The sequence below is a fragment of the Acartia tonsa genome, chromosome 4 (assembly GCF_053477335.1).
Source record: "Acartia tonsa isolate MP-2025a chromosome 4, ASM5347733v1, whole genome shotgun sequence".
Taxonomy (NCBI): domain Eukaryota; kingdom Metazoa; phylum Arthropoda; class Copepoda; order Calanoida; family Acartiidae; genus Acartia; species Acartia tonsa.
The window spans coordinates 17351916-17373897 of NC_137263.1; the positions used below are offsets into that span (position 1 = coordinate 17351916).

At 30.9% G+C, this 21982-nt stretch overlaps 1 protein-coding gene across 1 annotated transcript in view; it reads right to left on the bottom strand.

The window, feature by feature from the left end:
• Nucleotides 1–4667: 4667 nt before the first annotated feature.
• Nucleotides 4668–21982, bottom strand: part of LOC145317983 (innexin shaking-B-like) — a 106345-nt gene continuing 89030 nt past the window's right edge. Inside the window, exons 12-13 of the mRNA XM_080159278.1 lie at nt 5205–5330; nt 4668–4804 (exon numbers count right to left, since the gene is read on the bottom strand). Coding sequence (XP_080015404.1) covers nt 5268–5330 — 63 coding nt within the window. The 3' untranslated portion in view covers nt 4668–4804; nt 5205–5267. The remainder of the gene's footprint in view (nt 4805–5204; nt 5331–21982) is intronic.

Below are 21982 nucleotides of genomic sequence, written 5' to 3' on the forward strand. Positions count from 1 at the left end.
TGTATTTTAAAATGAGATTTTTCAGTCGCAAGCTACTCCATAATTAAAATGTCCGTCTGACCGTCAGTTATCTACGTTAAAGAGAGAATATGACATTTTCTTTTGCTATTCAAGATAGATGATAGACGGCTAATTTTTAGTAAATATTCAAGTATACCAAGGAGTCTAAAATTTACTTTGTCCTTCGGTCTTACAGTTATTTTACAAAAATCACTTTGTCCAAGTGTTAATACATGCTTCGCTTCTTATGGTTGTTGTCATACTTGTTAATAACTTTAATACCTAATTATTTATTAAAATAATTATTACTCCATAAAATTTAAAAAAGAGCAATTTAAAAATAAATAAATAATATTCTTAACTGGGAAATTCGTGAGGGAAGAAAGTCGCTCAAAAACTCAGCATGTGACGTTATAAAAAATGAGGTATTATCCATCTCTTTCTTTATGGTGTTTCTATCCCACCCCTCCTCTCCTCATCCCTAATTTTTATGACGTCTGAATTTTTTTGAGCGACTTTCTCCTCACGGAAATTCCTTTTTTATATTACTAATTTTAAATTGGAATTAACGAAAATCCATATGAGAATTTAAGAATTAACCTTAAAGATTACCCTTAACCTTGCGCTCTTGTACTTGCCAATAAATATTTTGTGCAAATGAATGAGAAACTGTTAATTTTATTAAAAAGGTAATTGCCAACTCGTTAAATGTTTTAACATTTCTTTAAGGTTTCTACTTTTATTTTTACACGTTACATTTTATTTTTTTGGAAGAAAATTCTTTTGAGATAACATATTTAATTGTTCATGAAGATACTCTATAATTCTTCATCTTGGTGGTCTTTTTGTAATACCATAACCAATTTTAAACTCACGATTTTAACAAAGTGTTTGACAATTTCGATTCGATTTTAAAGATTTTTTGCATAGTAGCAAAATCTGGATTTTTAAATTACCCATTGGGGAAATATTACAGAATTAAAATAACGAAAGAAAACTTTGAAACTCTTTTCTTGATTCAATAAAAAAAAAGATACTAGCAATAGCAGAAGTCTGTCGCCTTAGGGCTAGCTAAAAGAGCTTGAATTTTTCTCAATTTTAGTTTAGGTGGGTGCATTATTAAAGTTCAAGAATAGAGGACTCTGTGCGGAGTTTCAGTTTGGTCTTTGAATATCAGCGAATAGTGTCGGTAATATTAACAGCCAAGTCACTACAAAAGAGCAGATAGCAATTTGCTAGCAGACGGAAAAAGGTCATACAATGGAATCAGGTTATTGTCTGGGTTATACATCTATGTATACTTATACATTTATTAATTTTTAATGTGCCCTTTGAATGATAGAACATTTGACGGACTGACTATCATACCAACACACTGTCAAGACTTGTATAGTAGAAACGATACCAAATAAAAGAATAAAACTAAACAATAATGAAGAAAACATTTAAAAAGCACCTTTATTCAGACTTCTCTAAAAAAAGCAATTTACAACGAATGAATAAAAACTAATAATAAAACGTCTGAACACAAGCTTCAAATACTTGTTTTGGTTTTTAAAATCAAGTAAATCTGTCCTCCTCTCTTTACAATTATTAATATAGCTGACTTAGTGAACCAACTATGTTAATTTAAATGCTTGCTAGTAGGAATCCGATATGTACTTTATATGAAACTATAGGTATGAATTGGTGGCTTTAGATTTTAATTTTTACAATAAAATATAAAAAAAAACTTAACTTATAAACCGGGGTTCCAAATAATTCACTAATGTTAAATATAAGATGATTATGCTTTTTGCAATCTGTTGAGTGGAATTTCAGTGAAAAATCCATTAAATTAGAGAAAAAAATCTTTGAAATTGAACAAAATGCAAATTAAGTTTCTTCTTATTTTTAGTTTTAAATTACTTTTGGAAGATTATGACTTTGGCTTTTTCATTATTATATCTTTCTAATAACAATTTTTTAAAAATTAAATAGCAAATACAACCATAATTATAATAAATAATAATAAAATTATTTTATTTCACTAGTTTATAATTTCCGCTCTCGATGTGCATGTATTATAGTTTATTGCATTTTTTTTATTTCATCATTGCAGTATAAATATGCAACTTGTATTTATAGAGCTAAGTAATCTAAGTTTTGAAGCACAACAAGATGGTATTTATCAGGGCGTCAGCCACTTGTAAGCCTCAGAGAAGTCAACCTTTTACAGATTTGAAAAAGTCTAAACCTGACCGAAATGTTGAAATCCCACTTCAAAATTGTTCAAAGCATTCAAACGGATTTTAATTTAAGGTTTATTCGCGGCTGTCGAGCCCTGGTATTTATTAATATCTAGGCTATCCGTATACAATGGATTCACTTTTGGGATAGTCTACAACCAATTAAAAATAGTTTAAGTAAATGGACATTTTTCTAGAAAAAAAATTATCATGAGTATTCTTAATTTGAACAAAAAATGTAGAATATCTACTCTTATATAAATTAAAACTAAAGCATTTTTATTAAAGAGTAAAGATTTGTACGTAGGACAGCTTAGCTTATTTTATACATTCATCGATAAAATTATAGAATTTTATATATACAATTAAAATAATAATTTATAAAGCTGGGAAATACACAATTTTTAAAATAATTTGAGAATAGGTTGCACAATTGCACCACTTTATTAATAATCTCTGAATCAATTTAATAATAATAGGTATAAATATCAACAATTTAATTAATCTTATTTTTTTAAAATAAACTAGAAATAAATTTAAACATAATATCAACATTTCGGGAAGATAAATTATTAAGCAATACAACAAAATCTTCCCGTAATTTTTAATAATTGTAATTATAATAAAACAAGAGTGCTTTTTATATTTCTTTTTTTATATGAATCAATGCTTAATTGACAAGTAACAAATTTGTTTATCTATGTATATTTTATATTATTTGTAACAGAGTTTTCCGAACTGTCAAGGATTTAAATAAAAAAATAATAAAATTTTACTACAGGAGGTTTACTAAATTTAAGTGTATTTTTTCTACCATTTTGGTAAGTTGGGTATAACATAACAGAGCAGCAATAGTGGTTAAATTAAGTAAATAATTTTAATTCTATTTACAATTAAATAATTTCTTCAAAAAATTAGGCATTTGTGGCTGGTTTATGTAAATGAACTAGGTATGTATGAAAACTGACATGGCACTGATTAATCAAGATGCATTTTTTTGTTTGTTTTTTTTTCTTTTTTTTTCTTTGATTTAATCTTGGCTGTGGCAAATGAAGTTATTAAAAAAGTTGTTTATTTTTCCAACAAGTGCATCCTACCCAAGGTTACCTCTGGTGAAAAGCAAATAAACTCAATAGCATATACATATAAGAGGTGAGGATATCAATAGATTTCTATTTACTCATGCAGATATTCTACTATGTTACAATAGAGATATTTTTTAAATACTTTTTATTTGAAATTGAATTTTATCTTTCTTGATACCATTCATCTCTAAGTTAGGCCATTAATCTAAACGTCTTCATTGAAAGCTATGTTGTAATTAATCCAAGATGTAGTGGGACATTGTGACTCAAAAATCAGCAATGTGACGTCATAAATATGAGGGATTGTTCATCTCTTTTTTACGGGTTTCCTTTTCCTCTTCTCCTCTCATTATTATGACGTCCCTCATTTTTATGACGTCACGTTGCGGATTTTTGAGTCACTTTGTGCCACTACCACAAGATCTATAGAGAACAATAGTATAGTATCCGCACTTGAGTAGATATAAATTCACCCACCTGCCTTACTTTAAATAAAATGTGATGAAAACGTAGGAATATTCAATAACTTGATATTCCTCGCCAAATGTCTTGTCAGTTTTATTGGAAAATATTGTGCATAGGTTGAGACAGTCAAAATCAAACATTTTACATTAGAATTAATATAAAATTATTATCATAAAATTGTGAAAAATGCTGGAATTTGAAGAAGAAAAAAAATATAGGTTATCAAATGATTCATAAGTCTTGAGGTTCCAAAGGGAAGAATTATTACTGGACAGTTTTTAATGGAAGTTGATTTTTAACTATTGAATTAGGTTTAAAAATCATAAATTACCAAAAACGAACATAATGTATAAATCAGTTTGATTTATGTAATATATTGTTGAATAAAAGGGGTATAAAGAAGCACTTTATGCTGCCTATAAAACAATAACGTCATACAATACAAGTGACCAATGATAGGCCAATACACAGACTAAATTACCAATGACAGGCAAGTATACAATTTGATTGACCAATGGCCGGCCAGTATGACGTCAATTTTTATAGGCACTATAAAAAGCTTCATACTGAACACAACACATGAGTGACATAATAAGACCTTTGTTTTATAGCTCAACCTATTATTTATTAAGCTTATAAAATCAATTTTAAGCATTTCTTATCATCATCCCATATTTTTAAAACTTTTAACAATTTTAATAGAAATTATTTGGTATAAATAAAATACTTTGCATTGTTTATAATACTGAAATTATTATAATACAGCAACTTGAATCAGCTGTCCAGTTTATAGGTGGGATAAACAAGGATTCTTATTAACTTAATATTCACTTGGGTGAAAATTGCTCAGGGGTCATCCTGTGGGGGTCATCCGGGACAGTCAAGTCAGGTTGGAACAGGGGGGCTGGAAAGTATTCAGGAGGGTTGAATGAATGAACAGTGGATGAAAATAAATTTTTTCTAAGGAAGAAGGTTGATTACAAGATTCTGGCACCTAGTTCGGCAGTAAACCGTTACAATTACTCTCTGAATAGTTTTATTTTCTTCACAACATTTCTTTATTTAAGTCGTTTCAAATCATTGAAGTATTTTTTAAAAAAAAAGACTAAATTGGTTTTGTTTCTTAAAATAAGAAATAATCTTATAAGATGAATATTATCTTTTTATTGTCTAACATATCATTATCAATTCGCCTTAACCCTTAAAAGTATCTGATACTTGAATTCAAATGTCTAAAAGCCTTTTTCATAGAACATACTAATAACTTAATATCTGTTTTACAAGAAGAAGGTCTAGTTTAAAGACTTAGCTGGCTAAATTGTTCAAGTCATATTATTAGAATAAATAACAATTTTTAATTCTAAATAATGTGATCGAGATTTACCAAAGAAAATTCTTATAAATTAAAATATTTTGAAGAAAATTCCTAAAAAGCTGCAGCGCTTCCATTTCTTATTTGGCCCTGAGGGTCCCCGTTCTCCCTGGAGAGTCAGGTCTCACCAATATCACGAGACCTGTACCCAAGTTTCTTGGCCAATTCGTGCACAACATCCTGAAAACATAATCAATTTATAATTCATACTTAACGGGGTAGGGTATTTCTTTTTTAAGGTTGGCGAATTCCCCAAAAAAGTTATGAACCTTTCCTGGACCTAAAAAAAGCTTCACTGTAATATCGGTTCAGCAGCTTGCAAAATCTTACGCTACAGACAGACACATAAACAGATAGAAATCCTGTTACTTTTATATAAGGATAGGTCATCATATTAAAATAAAATTTTTAGGCAAGATAAAGATCAACTAATATTTTAGCAAATAGTATTTTCAACAATAGAACAAATAGGATTAAATCTCAAAAGGACTAATTAATAAAAAGTAAAGCAAAACTATTGGGAAGCTTGAATCAAAGGACAGTAAAACTAAATTAATATCTAAAGATAAATCAATAATAATATTTTGATGAAAATGTTAAGAAACTCTGCCTACGCCCTGGAAATAGAATCTATGGGATTTATAAGAAACAGATTGAAAGTCAGCAAAAACAATAGGTACAAGATTTAGTGGGGCTCTGTATAGAAGGAGGGGGTTCAATATAGCAACATTTAGAATTGCTGGCAATTCATAGTAAAAGGTGATACAAATTAACAATATTCAATGTGGCTTTGTAATGGTTGGGGATACAAATTAACAGTATGTCAATGTAATCCCTAGTAGTTTTTAAATCTGACAAGTAGTGACAAAACCTTGTCTAATCTGAGTTTTGACAGGTTTTCCTCAGGTTTTAATCTGCCCGCCCCTCATCAATCAACTCTGACATTTGATTACATTTCGTCAGATTGTAATCTGACGAAACCTGTGTTTTTGCGCAAAAAGGTACTAAAACTCAGATTACTCAGGATTTGCCGCCAAATTTTTAATCTGTCAGGGGGGATTTCAGATTATAATCTGACGAATCTGACTCAATGTGAGCAAAGTTCAGGTGATTAAGATCGTAATCTGTGATTAAATTGACCCTCAAAATTTGCCCAGTTAATCCCTTATCTGACATTTGATGACAAACAGTCATACTCTAACCTGACATTTGATGACAAACAGTCATACTCTAATCTGACAATTGATGACAAACAGTCATACTCTAATCTGACATTTGATGACAAACAGTCATACTGTAATCTGACATTTGATGGCAAACAGTCATACTCTAATCTGATATTTGATGACAAACAGTCATACTCTAATCTGACATTTGATGACAAACAGTCATACTCTAATCTGACTTTTGATGACAAACAGTCATACTCTGATCTGACATTTGATGACAAATGGTCATACTGCTAACTGACGTTTAGTGACAAAAAGTCATACTCCAATCTGACATTTGATGACAAACAGTCATACTCTAATCTGACATTTGATGACAAACAGTCATACTCTAATCTGACATTTGATGACAAACAGTCATACTCTAATCTGACATTTGATGACAAACAGTCATACTCTGATCTGACATTTGATGACAAATGGTCATACTCTAATCTGACATTTGATGACAAACAGTCATACTCTAATCTGACATTTGATGACAAATGGTCATACTCTAATCTGACATTTGATGACAAACAGTCATACTCTAATCTGACATTTGATGACAAACAGTCATACTCTAATCTGCCATTTGAAGACAAACAGTCATACTCTAATCTGACATTTGATGACAAACAGTCATACTCTAATCTGACATTTGAAGACAAACAGTCATACTCTAATCTGACATTTGATGACAAACAGTCATACTCTAATCTGACATTTGATGACAAACAGTCATACTCTAATCTGACATTTGATGACAAACAGTCATACTCTAATCTGACATTTGAAGACAAACAGTCATACTCTAATCTGACATTTGATGACAAACAGTCATACTCTAATCTGACATTTGATGACAAACAGTCATACTCTAATCTGACATTTGATGACAAACAGTCATACTCTAATCTGACATTTGATGACAAACAGTCATACTCTAACCTGACTTTTGATGAAAAACAGTCATACTCTAATCTGACATTTGATGACAAACAGTCATACTCTAATCTGACATTTGCAGACAAACAGTCATACTCTAAACTGACTTTTATTGACAAACAGTCATACTCAAGTCTGACTTTTATAGACAAACAGTCATACTCTAATCTGATATTTGATGACAAACAGTCATACTCTAATCTGAATTCAAGTGAAAAGTAGTCATACTCTAATCTGACTCTTAATGACAAATAGTCATACTCTTTATCTAAACAAATAATAATTCTGATATTTTGATTTTAATAGCATAAATTTTACGAAATTGAATAATTTTTACACAAAAAATATAAAACTATAAAATTAATTGATGGTATTCTTCAAAAGATTCTGGTTGTTCTAGTTGTGAAAATGGGTCAACAGAAGTAACTATCATAAAAGATTTTGTACTTATGTAAGAATCTTTTAATTAAGTTATTCTATTGAAAGTTGTCTCTTTCTTGGTTTCTCATTTCTTTGTTTGTGTGGTAAATGCATCAAAAAATGTTCATCAACAATTTAAAAATAAGTTATGATGTAGTTTTAAGATTTTCAAAACCACTTCAACACCAGACTAAAATAAATTAACAACCTGACATTGAAGTGATTCTAAAATTTTGTGTTGAATTAATTATTGACAATAGGTAAACTAATAATCAACAAATAATATCTAAAGGGATAGTTACATAAAGTGCATTTAAAAAGTTTGATGGCCAGCATAAGTTACAAAAATACCATCTAACATATATAATTTTGTATTAAAATTAAAAACAATCAATAGGCACCACTGGACTAGTCATTTTTAAAACTACCTGGTAGAAAATTGAAATTATTTCAAATGTATGTCCTCTAGATAAACTATTGAACATAAAAAATATGAAGTTTACTAAATTCAAGTTTAAATGCATTTCTTGCAACTACACCTTTGATGCAAAAATAAGGAAAAATTTAATACTATTAATTAGATATCTATGAATATTTGATTTGAACATTCAATTAAACAAATTAAACAATTTATTAAACTAAATGATAATATTATATCAGAAAAAAAGAAACTAAAAAACACAGAATATGCAACAATATTTTTGTTTTTATTAATGTTGCTAAGATCAAGATTCATATTGTGATATATTTTGAAGTAGTTTCTATATTTTTTTAATACTCCCCCCCCCAAAAAAAAAGTTTTTTTGCCTCTTATTTTGAATGTTAGATTTACAAAAAAAAATTTTAAATTACACAAATATGCAATCTTTACTGTAATTTTTTTTACTCCTAGATGCCACCAATTTTTTTGCACGAAACACAAAGTAACATTGATTATAATCCTACTAAAACCTTTTTTTAAATGCCTCGGTACTTAAAATCTAAAGTGTTCTTCTAACTTTAATTTTACCTAATTTTAAATGAAAATTTGTAAAACTTTCAGTCTGTATGTTTGGCATGTAACATCCAATTAATATTTCGAAATAATATTCAAAGATTTTAAGCCAACAAATTAGAGATTATAGAACCAGTATAATTTCCAGTCCAATGTCCACTCCCTCTGTGGTTTATGCAAATAACTTGATTGTTATATAACACAAAAATTTAACCACAAAAACGATTATCTAGAAAAAAAACTAACCGGAAAGGATATCTAAAAAAGATACAACACAAAATATTTTTTCCAACTATATAAATTTAATATAGTTTTTTTTATATATTTTTTTTCCTTTTAAAACTTAAACTATCTATCTATTGAAAGTACAATTCATATATTTGTTTCTTCTTAACTAAAAGTAACAGGATGTCTATATGAGAGTGTCAGTTTGTCTGTTAGTACAATGGGATCTCTCTAACTGCTGAACCAATATGGTTCTAATTAACAATATAGCTTCTCATAGGTCCTGAAAAGATGTTTTTTACCTTTTCTTTATAAAACTAAAATTGAATATTAAGGGGAGTTGATTCGTCCCCCCCCCCCCCATTAGAGGCTTTTAGGGGTGTTGCCGCTAATTAGAAACAAAATACAGGGAGGGAAAAACCATAGGCATTTTAATACACTATTCCCCAATGTTTTATAATAACCTTTCCTTGTTCTTTGTCTCGCCAGCTCTAGGGATATTTATTGTATTTTAATTGATTGGTTCATAAAGTTGAGTGTTCAAACGTTTCAACCACTTATTTCAATCTACAGATGGGTTAATTTTGTGTATTATCATTGGGGATATACAACAACAATTTATCGGCCCTTGCCTTATCCCTTTAGATCCCTGAAGAAAATAGCAATATCTAATGAAACTCAGGGATAAGACAATGGCAGATAAATGGATGTACATATCAATGGCACACAAAATTACACCTTCTGAAGATTAAAATTAGTGGTTGAAACGTTTGAACACTCAATTTAATAAATCAACCAATCATAATTTTGTAAAAGTTATTAAATCAACGAATGAGAAAACATTGTCATAAAACTTTGGGTACCAGTGTTATAAACAGCCCAATGTCAAAGTAGGGAAAAAGAAAGTACCCAAAGTTTTATCACCACATTGTCCAGAGAGAGAGGGAACAATGAGCTATTTATTACACTGGTCCCCAAAGTTTTTTAATAACGTTTACTCATTCGCTGATTTAACAACTTTGGGGACTTTTACTAAAAAAAATTGTGTAAACAAAAAAGTGGAAAATCAACCCTTCTTAACATACATCTCCAATGATGATGCACAAAATTACCCCTTCTGTAAATTATAATTAGTAGTTAAAACATTTGGAGACTCAAAATGAGTAAAAAAGTCCCTAAAGTTGTTGTGCCAATGAATGAAAAAACGTTAAAGATTTAACAGGAATTCAAGGGATAAACCAATGGACAAAACATTTATTCATATCCCAAATGATGATAAACAAGATAATCCTACTGTAGAATAAAATTATTGGTTGAAAAATTTGCACTCTTCTAATGTAGAAAAAAAAACATTCAAAATTTAATAAGAAAAACCTGTAAGTGTTGTCAACCGAAGATAACTTTGGGTGCCAGCGTAATTTAAAGCCCAATGTCCCCTCCCTCCCTGGTCAAAAAGAGAGGGAGGAGACATTGAACTGTATATTACAATAATACCAAAGTTTTAATTCATTCGCTCTACACTTTGGGTACTTTTATTAAATTTGATTAGTCAATTAATATACCAGCAGTGTCCAAACGTTTTAACCAATAATTATAGAATTTAGAAGGGGTATTTTGATGTATCATCCATTGTTTTATCCTTTTTATCACTGACAATGTTATACGTCTCTGAAAAGCAGGTGGATTCTAAGCTGTGAAGGATTAATTGTAGTATTAACTATAGACAGTTGACCAATGATATTGGTCATCTTTTAGCTAGGCTACTTCAAGTAAGAGCATCATCTAAAAATCAGTCTACTAAAATGAATATCAGGAAATATCTCTCAATTTTATAAATACACCTCAGCCCCCCCCGGGCCCCCCCCCCCCTTATATTAAACTTTCCAAAATTTCACCTAAATATATCAAAGGACACTTGAACTTATTGATAAAAATAAAATGTTTTAAATGGAAGTGTGGACTTTCTGATAACATTTATAGAATAATTATGAAAAGTTTGAAATGGATAGAACATTTTAACATGTAAAATTAATGAAATATAACAATTATGTATGGTCAAACAGACCCTAACTATATAAAAAGCTTCTCTTTTGACGAGGAAACATACAAAAGCGAAGCTCCAAAGTAGTAAAACCAGGGAAAAGGGATTGGATACTAACAAACAATTCTAAGTGAAAATTTCCCCACAATCTCCTTCCCCTTTTTCTGCAGTTATTACCCACTTCCCATCATTTACATCAAGAAACAAGTTTTACGCCAACTCTACGCCAACAACATATTTATAAAAAAAAAATAATATTTGTTGATTATCAATAGGATAATTCTAGCTAACCGGACCGACCCCAATTATACAAAGTCACTTTTAAAAAAAACCAGGGATCTAAAGGGATAAGACAATGGCTGATAAATTGATGTACTTCCCCAATGATTATACACAAAATCACCGTTTCTGTAGATTAAAATTATTGGTTGAAATGTTTGAACTTTCAACTTAATGAAACAACAAATCAAAATTAACTTAAGAGCCCAAAGTTGAAAAGCCAATGAATAAGAAAACATTTTTATAATAATTTGAGGACTAGTGTAATAAACAACCCATTGTCCCCTCTTTCTTTGAAAAAAAACAGTACAGTAGTTGGGGAGGGAGGGGACATTGTGCTCTTTATTACTATAGTCCCCAAAGTCTTATGATAATGTTTTCTTATTCGTTGCAAACTTCGTTGAAAACTTTGGGGACTTTCAACCAATAATTGTAATCTACAGAAGGGATAATTTTGTGTACCATCATTGGGGATGTACATCAAATCATCGGCCATTGTCTTATCCCTTTCGATCCCTGAAAAAAAGTTAGCTATGCATAAGTAACAATTGTTAAATGTCTAAGCTATCTTATAATTCTGGTTGGTCTTTCCATATGTCCGTTCAAAACGCATAGTTCTTTTGAATAATTTAGATATGTCATAATTGTCCTATCAAATTCAAACTTTTCATGATGATTCAAACAGTTAGGTACGATCTAGTATTCAATTCAAGTATTTTATAAAGATGCATGCTTGTCATTCTTGTTCAAGGGCGTGCAAGCATTTTTAAATAGGGAGGGGGGAAATAACCAGTTTGTAAATACTAGACTTTGCAACATTAATAACAAGGATGACAATATCCACAAGAAACAAAGCAAAAAACTTATTATTAGAGAGGATGGTCAGCTGATATAGAAAAGAAAAAAAATATGAAATAAATTTTAGTACCAAATATTTAAGGGGTCAATATTAAATATTAGCATCGCCCACTTAGAGTTACTGACGGACTGATGGACAAAGATAATCATAGAGTAGCTTTGCTACAAAATAGAAGTGGAAAAAAATTTAAGTACCAAATATTTAAGCGGCCTATCTTAAACATTAGCATTGCCCACATAGAGTTACGAACAGACTAAAGGACAAAGATAATTATAAAGTAGCTTTGCTAGAAATAGAAGTGGAAAAAAGTTCAAATTAATATAGTCGTCGACTATATAGCTGTTAAAATGATAGCCTTGGCAGACATACTATCGTCAATCTATTTTTTCAAGTATATTACTTAGAGAATCAATTTGAATATCTTCAGGGAGGAGGATAAAGTATCCAAAGTTTTAAAATCCCGTTGATCTATTCGTTGGATTAAAAACTATACTTTTATTAAACTTTACTTATAAAAGGATGGCTACCCTCCCTATCCAAAAAAGAAAGCTTGGACGTCCTTGATACCACGAGTTTTTAGGAGGTAATTAAGTTAGGTATGTACATCCGTAATTAATAAATTCTGTCCTATTGCAATGCATTAGTTTCAAGCTTTGCACGATAAATAGTTGGCTGGTTTTGCTGTGCTACTTATTGTTGAAATTGTACTTGGTTAGAATAAGCATAGCTAGTTTGAAGTGCACTTTTATTTTATAGCTGTATATTATTAAAATAAGAAACATATATTGCTGCGGTATTTCTTCTATTAGAAATAATTACAGAATGCTATTGTTATGTTAGTATGAATAGGATTTCATAGTTCTTATTAGACTATCTATTTAAAATATTTTGCTTCGCTAATCATGATCATAATTTTCCTTATTAATATAAAATTGTCAGTTAGATTTTCTTCAAGAGACGGAGAGGGAGGGAGGGAGGGAGAGAGAGGGAGGGAAGGGGGAGAGAGAGAGAGAGAGAGAGAGAGGACAATGAGCTGTTTAAAACACTTGTTCTCAAAGTTTTATATTTACGTTTTCTTATTCGTTGGCCAAACAACATTGAGAAATGAAATTAGATTGGTTGGTTATTAAATTGAGTGTCCAAATACTTATACCACTAATTGTAATCTACAGAAGGAGTAAATTTGTGTTTTAAAATTGGAGATGTAAATCAATTTATTAGCCAGTCTCTTATCCATTAAGTTCCCTGACTATTTCAGAACATAAATACTAGGACGTCCAAGCTTTATTTTTTTGGAGGGTGGTTAAAATGAGGCCCTTCGAAGGTCAGAGGGGAGGAAATTGGGGATCAAATGTACTTTCAAAATTTTTTGGGGGGAGGGTATATAATAGTTAGTTCTATATAGCTGCACATCTTATAGACAAAAAAAAACTTCACTACTTAGAGATAAATTGTTCATAAATGTATAGATAGATTTAATTATATCTGCACTACTTGACTTAATTTTTAAAAGCAAAGCTTTTCTATTATTAGTGTCAGTTCGTCCGTAGTAACTGATAGCTTTTTCCGTTAATTTAGGCAAGTTAGAATTGTTCTATCGATTTCAAACTTTGCATGATTATTCCTGTAGTAGTTAGGTACGATTTGGAAAGCGTAGCAACTCTATAATCCTTACTAGAATGTCCGTAAGTTAATTTTAAACATGTTGATTTTTATCTTTTTTAATAATATAATTTTATTTCATATCCGATTGACTGAAATACTGATTCCTAATAAAAAAGGTACAATATTATAAGCGAAGCATCTATATAATCAAGTCAGAATTCTGTAATTAAGAAGTTTTGTTACAACAAGGATGACAACATCCATAAAAGCGAAGCACTGAAACGGTAGGTCAAACGGACATTAACACTTGTATAGTGTCTGAACTGAATAGTCAGAATATAAATGTATAAGAGGCAAAGCAAAATTGTAAATAAATTTGTTGAAAAACTGCTTGATACAGGATAATGTTTATGGACATTCCTACATTTTTAGGACTTGATTATAGAGTTGCTTCGCTTGAATATTGTTCTTTGTTGTCTTCGGAATCAATATACCAAAAATCACATCAAAAATTTGTTTTCAAAAAAGTAGAAAAATCAATGTTTAAAATGGACGTACGGACATTCTGGTAATGCTTATAGAATTGCTACTCTTTCTAAATTGTTCCTAACTACTACAGGAATCATCATGCAAAGTTTGAAATCGATAGGACAATTCTAACATGCCTAAATTAACGAAAAAAGCTATCTATCTCGGACGGACGGACCGACCCTATTTATAGAAAAGCTTCGCTTTTAAAAATATACATATAATTTTGTCAAAACTTTTATATTTATATTTTGTAAATTCAGTTCTGATACTCTATAAGAGTTAATGTTCGTCTGTCATACAGTTTCAAGGCTTCGCTTTTATGGATTTTGTCATCCTTGTAACTTCATAAAAATGCATGTTTATCATTCTTGTTAAAAGCAACGCTATTTTTATTATATCAAACAAGGATGACAACATCCATAACAACGAATCACTGAAACGGGAGGACAAACGGACATTGATACTTGTATAGTGTATGAACTGAATAATCAGAATATAAAAGTCTAAGAGTCGAAGCAAAATTGTAAGTAAATTTGTTGAAAAACTGCTTGCTACAGGATAATGTTTATGGACTTGATTATAGAGTTGCTTTGCTTATAATATTGTACTTTGTTGTCCCAGGAATCAATATACCAAAAATCAGATAAAACGGATAATTAGATCACATAAAAATTTGTTTTTAAAAAGGTAAAAAAATCAACATGTTTAAAACGGAAATTATGGTAATGCTTATAGAATTGCTACGCTTTCTAAATCGTACCTAAATACTACAGGAATCACCATGCAAAGTTTGAAATCGATAGGACAATTCTAACATGCCTAAATTAACGAATAAAAGCTATCTATCTCGGACGGACCGACCCTATTTATAGAAAAGCTTCGCTTTTAAAAAACGATGTCTGGGAGGTAATGGTGTGCAAGCTTTTTCAAATTGGGAGGGGGCAAATACCCAGATTTAGAATACTAGACTGCGAAATATTAATAACAAGGATGACAACATCCATAAAAGCGAAGCTCTGAAATGGAAGGGCAAACGAACATTAACACTTGTAGATTGTCAGAACTGAATTAGCAGAATATTAATGCATCAATACAAACAATATTGTAAGTAAATTTGTTGCAAAACTGCATAAATATATGATACTGTTTAAGGACATACTTACATTTTTGGGACTTGTTTATAGAGATGCTTTGCTTATAACATTGTACCTTGTTGTAATAGGAATCAGTTTTCAAAAAATCAGAAGAATCGGATAATTTTAACATACAAAATTTGTTGTCAAAACAAGGATGACAACATCCATAAAAGCGAAGCACTGAAACGGTAGGACAAACGGACATTAACACTTGTATAGTATCTGAACTGAAAAATCGGAACATAAATGTATAAATGTCGAATCAAAATTGTAGGTAAATTTGTCGAAAAACTGCTTAAAAACAGGATAATGTTTATGGACATACTTACATTTTTGGACTTGATTATAGAGTTGCTTCGCTTATAATATTGTTCTTTGTTGTCCCAGGAATCAATATACCAAAAATCAGATCAAACGGATTATTAAAACACTTGAAAATTTGTTGTAAAAAAGTAGAAAAATCAACATGTTTAAAATGGACGTACGGACATTCTGGTAATGATTATAGAGTTGCTACGCTTTCTAAATCGTACCCAACTACTACAGGAATCATCATGCAAAGTTTGAAATCGATAGGACAATTCTAACATGCCTAAATTAACGAATAAAAGCTATCTATCTCGGACGGACGGACGTACGGACGGACGGACGGACGGACGGACGGACGGACGGACGGACCGACCCTAATTATAGAAAAGCTTCGCTTATTGAAAATCGACATGTTTCAAATGCAAGTACAAACATTCTGGTATTGATTAAAGAGTTGCTACGCTTTCTAAATTGAACCGAACTACTACAGGAATCATCATGCAAAGTTTGGAATCGATAGGACAATTCTAACCTGTTTAAATTAACGAAAAGAGATAACTCTCTGTGACTGACGTACGGACGGACGGCCGTACGGACGGACCGACCCTAATTATAGAAAAGCTTCGCCTTTAACAAGAAAGATAACATCCATAAGAAACAAAGCACAAAACTTATTAAATATTATAGAGAAGATTGTCGGCTGATAAAAAAAGAAAAAAATATGAAATAAATTTTAGTACTAAATAATGGGTATAGTCCCTTTCGTGAAAACGCCTCTTAAGGGGCATTTCTTCTTATTTTCACATTAGTTTTTATAATTTATTTTAGGTTAGGTTATTTTAGGTTTAGGTGATTTTCCCGCATGGTTAGAGCCCCCCGCATGGGCTAGAAATAGGGGAAAAGCTACTGTGAAAATACGACGAAACACCCCTTAAGAGGCATTGCCACGAAAGGGCCTATACCCCCAAAAATTAAGCAGTCTGTTAGTTTACAACATTGCATCGCCATCCATAGTGTTACGGACGGACTGATGGACAAAGAGGATTATTGAGAGAATTGTAGAGTTCTACACAACTTATAATTATTACTTTATTTTTATCCAGGGATAATAGGAGATAAGTCAATTGACTATATTTTGATATATGGCCCTAATGCAATGATAATAAATGAAGAAAGTTAAGGAAGGGGGTATTACACTAGAACCCAAAGTTTTAAAATCAAGTTTTTAATCGTTAGATTAAAAACTTTGGGTACTTAAATTAAATTTTTATTTGGTAGTTTTTTTAAAAGCTTTCAACTAATAATTTTAATTTACAGAAATGGTAATTAATTATGTTTGTTTTATCCTTTAAGATCCCTGACAAAGTTTCCCCTTCTGTAGATTAAAATTATTGACCAAAAATTAAGTCAAAGCAATCAAAATTCATGGAAATAAAATAATAAATAATATAATAAAATGCGGTTATAAAACTTTGGGTACCAAAATGCGGTTATAAAACTTTGGGTACTAATGTAATTTACGGTCAAACGGCCCCTCCTTCAAAAATATAAAAAAAATTTAAATAATTATGCCTAACAAACAGCAACCCAATTTCAACTATATCCAATGGCCGATTTATTGATGTATATCCCTAATGATGATTTACAAAAGAACCCCTTCTGTAGATTACAATTAGTGGTTGAAACGTTTGGACACTCAAAGTCCCCAAAGTTGTTAAGCCAACGAATAAGAAACGTTTTTATAAAATTTTGGGGACCTAACTTTCGATAAAGGTATGTGGGAATCTTAACCCTATCTTATATTTTATTTGTTTAGGGAGGGTAATAAATTATGGATGTTAAGGGATAAGACGATAATACAATAAATTGATGTACATACCCAATGATGATAAACAATTACCCCATATGTAAATAAAGTTTATCTGCTACCAACCAACCACAATTCAATAAAAGTACTCAAAATATTTGTAGCAAGGAATAAGAATAAGGTGGTAATAAGATTTTGAGTACAAGTGTAATTTACAATTCCTTGTCCCCTTCCCTGGATATAAATTGATCATAAATGCTTGATTAAATCCCCCATCTCTTCTTATACTCTATCATTCTTAACCCAAGCTACTTCAACTCCGCCCATTTCCTTATTAGTACCCAAAACGTTTGAGATTTGATAATATACACAAATTTAAAACAAAAGGTTAATCATTTACTAAGTTATTGTTCTTACCTCTTGGTTTACTTTTAGATGATCATGTTGACGTTTTTCGTTCTGTATATTTTTTCTCTCTTTGGTTTAAGGTTAAATGAATTATAATTAAACATTGCTAATAAACAGCCAAATTCCAAACCGTTAAATTGCAGCATTTGAATTTAACTGTTTAAAGCACTATTTAAATAAACAATAGAAATATAATTTGAACTTTGAGTTGGAATTCCTTATTTGAATAGTTACCATTAACTTATTATTAAACAACACTTATTACATTGAATCTTCGCATCAAAACTCACGTAATATCTTCACATTGTAACCTATTTTTCACAACTGGCTGACCGAAAGGAATTGCGCGCGCGCGCGCACACACACACACACACACAAACCCATTCACCCATTTTCTCATGACTAAAGGTTACCTTGCGGTTATTAGAGAGAGAGAGAGAGATTTCAATTCAACCATTAATTTAAATCTACAGAAGGGGTAATTTTGTGCATCACAATTGGGTATATACTTCAATTTATTGGCAATTGTCTTATCTCTTTAGATCCCTGTGCGGTTATACTTATTTAGATTGACGTATCTAACAATTTAGGTTAAGATGTGTACATTTCAAGTTGTTTAGGCAGCGAATAAGAAAACGTTATTATAAAATTTTGGGAACTAGTGTAATAAACAGCCAATTATTTCCTTCCTTTCTGCAGACTAAACCACTGGGAGGGAGGGGGGGATTGTTTCTCCATTTAAAGTTTGAGAATAAAATGCCTATTCTTTTTCATATTTTCCATTTCACATTTTTTATTTGGTAGAATGCAGGGAGGGAGGAGACATTGGGCTGTTTATTACACTGGCCCCCAAAGTTTTTTAATAACATTTTCTAATTGGTTGGCATAACAACTTTGGGAACTATTATTGATTTATTTGGTTGATTAATTAAGGTAACTTTTCAACCACTAATTGCTTTCTACAGAAGGTGTATTTTTGTGTATAATTATTGGAGAATTACATCAATTTATCGGCCATTGTCTTGTCCCTTTAGATCCCTGAGTAGAATTAGATCAATCATGTCCATAACTAGCGAAGCATTTTGTTGGAACATCCAAGGACCTTGGGGGATAAGACAATGGCCTAAAAATCATTGAAATTTCCCCAATAGTGGTTAACAAATTTACCCCTTTTGTAGATAAAAATTATCAGCGGAAAAGTTTGGACACTGCTAGTATATATTGTAGCATTTTAAAAAGCGCATCTTTTCTATAATTAGGGCTGTTCCGTCCAAACGTCTATGTATATACGAAACGATAGCTCTTATTGTTAGTTTAGGCATGTTAGTTGTCCTATTGATTTTAAACTTGGCCTAATGATTCTATAACAGTTAGGAACAATTTGAAATCATGGCAACTCTAATAATTACCAGATTCCTGGGACAAAATGATAGCGAAGCATCTCCACAATCAAGTCTAAAACTAAACAGAATTCTGTATTTAAGCAATTTAGAACATATTTACATACATTTTTGTTCAGACTTATTCATTTAAATTCAGCTTATGAAGTTCGGACACTCTACAATTGTAAATGTTCGTTTGTCTTTTGCTTCTATAGATGTTGTCTTCCTTGTTTTTTATATAATAGTAATTCTATACTATAAGAACATAATAGCGGCTACGCCCCTGAAAAGCTTTAGGATCGACCTCCACACCCCCCCCCCCCCTATTATCAATTTACGTTTTAAAAAGTAATATTAAAATAATTGAGGGGGGGGGGTTCAAGACAATTTCTTTATTTCTCTTGGGAGGTTGAGTTACCAACACCAAACCCTTCCCTGAACATATAATAAGATTCACTGTAAACGATAACTATATCGGTGCAGTGGTTAGAGAGATATTTCGCTATAGATAAAAAAAGTATTATTTTATTAAGTACATATAATGCCTTTAAAAAAAACACTTCAGACCACTCTGTTACTAAAATATATTTCCAGTATGGCTTAAAACCGATTACTATTAGCATCTGCTAGATAAGAACAGGGTCTCAGTCATACAAAAAAATCATTTAAATTATCATATTACAGACAATTTTCACAAATTCAAAATAAAAATAATAAAATTAATACCAGTTTTGTTAGACCCTTGAAATTTTTTTTGATATCTGCAGAAAGTTGTCTATAATACGATGCGCTAGATAACTATTCTAACTAGTTAGGGAGTAAGACATTTGGCTGTTTATTACACTAGGTCCCTTATTCATTGGCTTAACAAATTTGGAAACTTTTATAGAATTTTGAATGCTTGGATTATTAAACCTTAACAGTCGGGCCCCTTACTGCACCTTAATCGGTTTAACGTTCCCCTCTATTATCTCAGTTCCTATTAGAGCTAGAGGACTAAAAATTTTTGTGTAAGTCCCCTGTTTGATAATGAATTTAGTAAGTCAAAGTCAATTTTCGCTTTATTCGCCCTTTTATTTAACAACCTTTGTTTTTAGGTCCTTTTTTACTTAAAAATTTCAAACGGCTGTTTTTTTTAAATTTTTGAAGCTAGAACAACAATTTTTGCAGAAAATGTTTATCTTTATGTTAATATCATATTAGAAATATCAAAATATAAATTTCAGCGACCAACAAAAGCTTATTCTATGTAAAAATAAAGTTAAAACCTTTCATAAACAGGTTGTAGCTTATGTAATATAACATATTATATACATATTTTTGTGATTTTAATAAGAAAAATGTCCCTAGAACTAATCTACTCATATGGTTAAAAATTCGAAATTTCTTATATTATTCTGTTAAAAAGAAAAATTTTTTTAACATCGACTTAGACCTCAATCAAAACTTTTGGAGAGTTTTTAAGGTGTACATATATGATTAATATACATATTATATGCTTTTAATAAATAGTATACAGGGCTCGGCAGCTGCGCATCAGCTGTGACTAAGCTATAAATTTTAACCCATTTTGATGCTTTAAAAGATCTTTGATAAGACGGATTGTCATACTTGGGTCAGGTTCGACCTTTTAGTTGATATTTAAAATTGTATAAGGTTTGCACTAAGGAATACAGGCTGCCGAGCCCTTTTACAATGTCCTTAAAAATTATCCTGTAATTATTCAGTTTTTCAACAAATTTAATTACAATTCTGTTAAACTTTTATACATTTATGTTCTGATTATTTAGTTATGACAATTTATAAGTGTTAATGTTCGTTTGACCCACCGTTTCAGAGCTTCGCTTTTATGGATGTTGTCATCCTTTTTTTAATAGAAACTGATTAAATTCTTGATTACTATCATTGCAATATATAGAGTTTCTGTACCACTAAAACATCATTGTTATTTTCAAATTTTAATAGTTGGATGGAGAGTTTAAGTAATTCCTACAGTAAATGAATGTGGATTCATGGACTACTATTAAAGGGGGGGGGGGGCGAAAGTGACACTTTTTGAAACCAAAACTAAAAGTCAAAGGAACTCAACTAAAAAAAGAGTTACAGGTCTGACATTTTGCATGGCAGTTGCTTTATAGGGGTAAAATATGGAACTGTGAAGAAACGGCGGCGCAACCGCCGAAAACCGCCGAGAAAAGGCAAGAAAAATTACGGCGGGAAACGGCGGTTTTCGGCGGTTGCGCCGCCGTTTCTTCACAGTTCCATATTGTACCCCTATAAAGCAACTGCCATGCAAAATCTCAGACCTGTAACCCTTTTTTTAGTCGAGTTCCTTTGTTGACTCTTAGTTTTGGTTTAAAAAAGTGTCACTTTCGTCCCCCCCCCCTTTAGAAACCAAGGCCATTGAAAGGAAAGAACAATATAAATCAAGTATTTTAAACAAAGTTAAAGGCTGACATAAAAATATAGTGGCTTATAAATCAAATTTAATAAAGCTTTTTTTGTGTGTAGCAAAGGATCTCACTCACCACTGAACCAATATGGTTCTTCTTTAGAGGGAAGCTTCTTATAGGATGGTTTTAGGCTATTTCATTTTTATAAATAAGCCTGGGTATTGTTTTAAGCTATTTTTCTGCCCTTCTATATCCCTTCGAATACCCTAGATGCTAGGGGCGCAGAC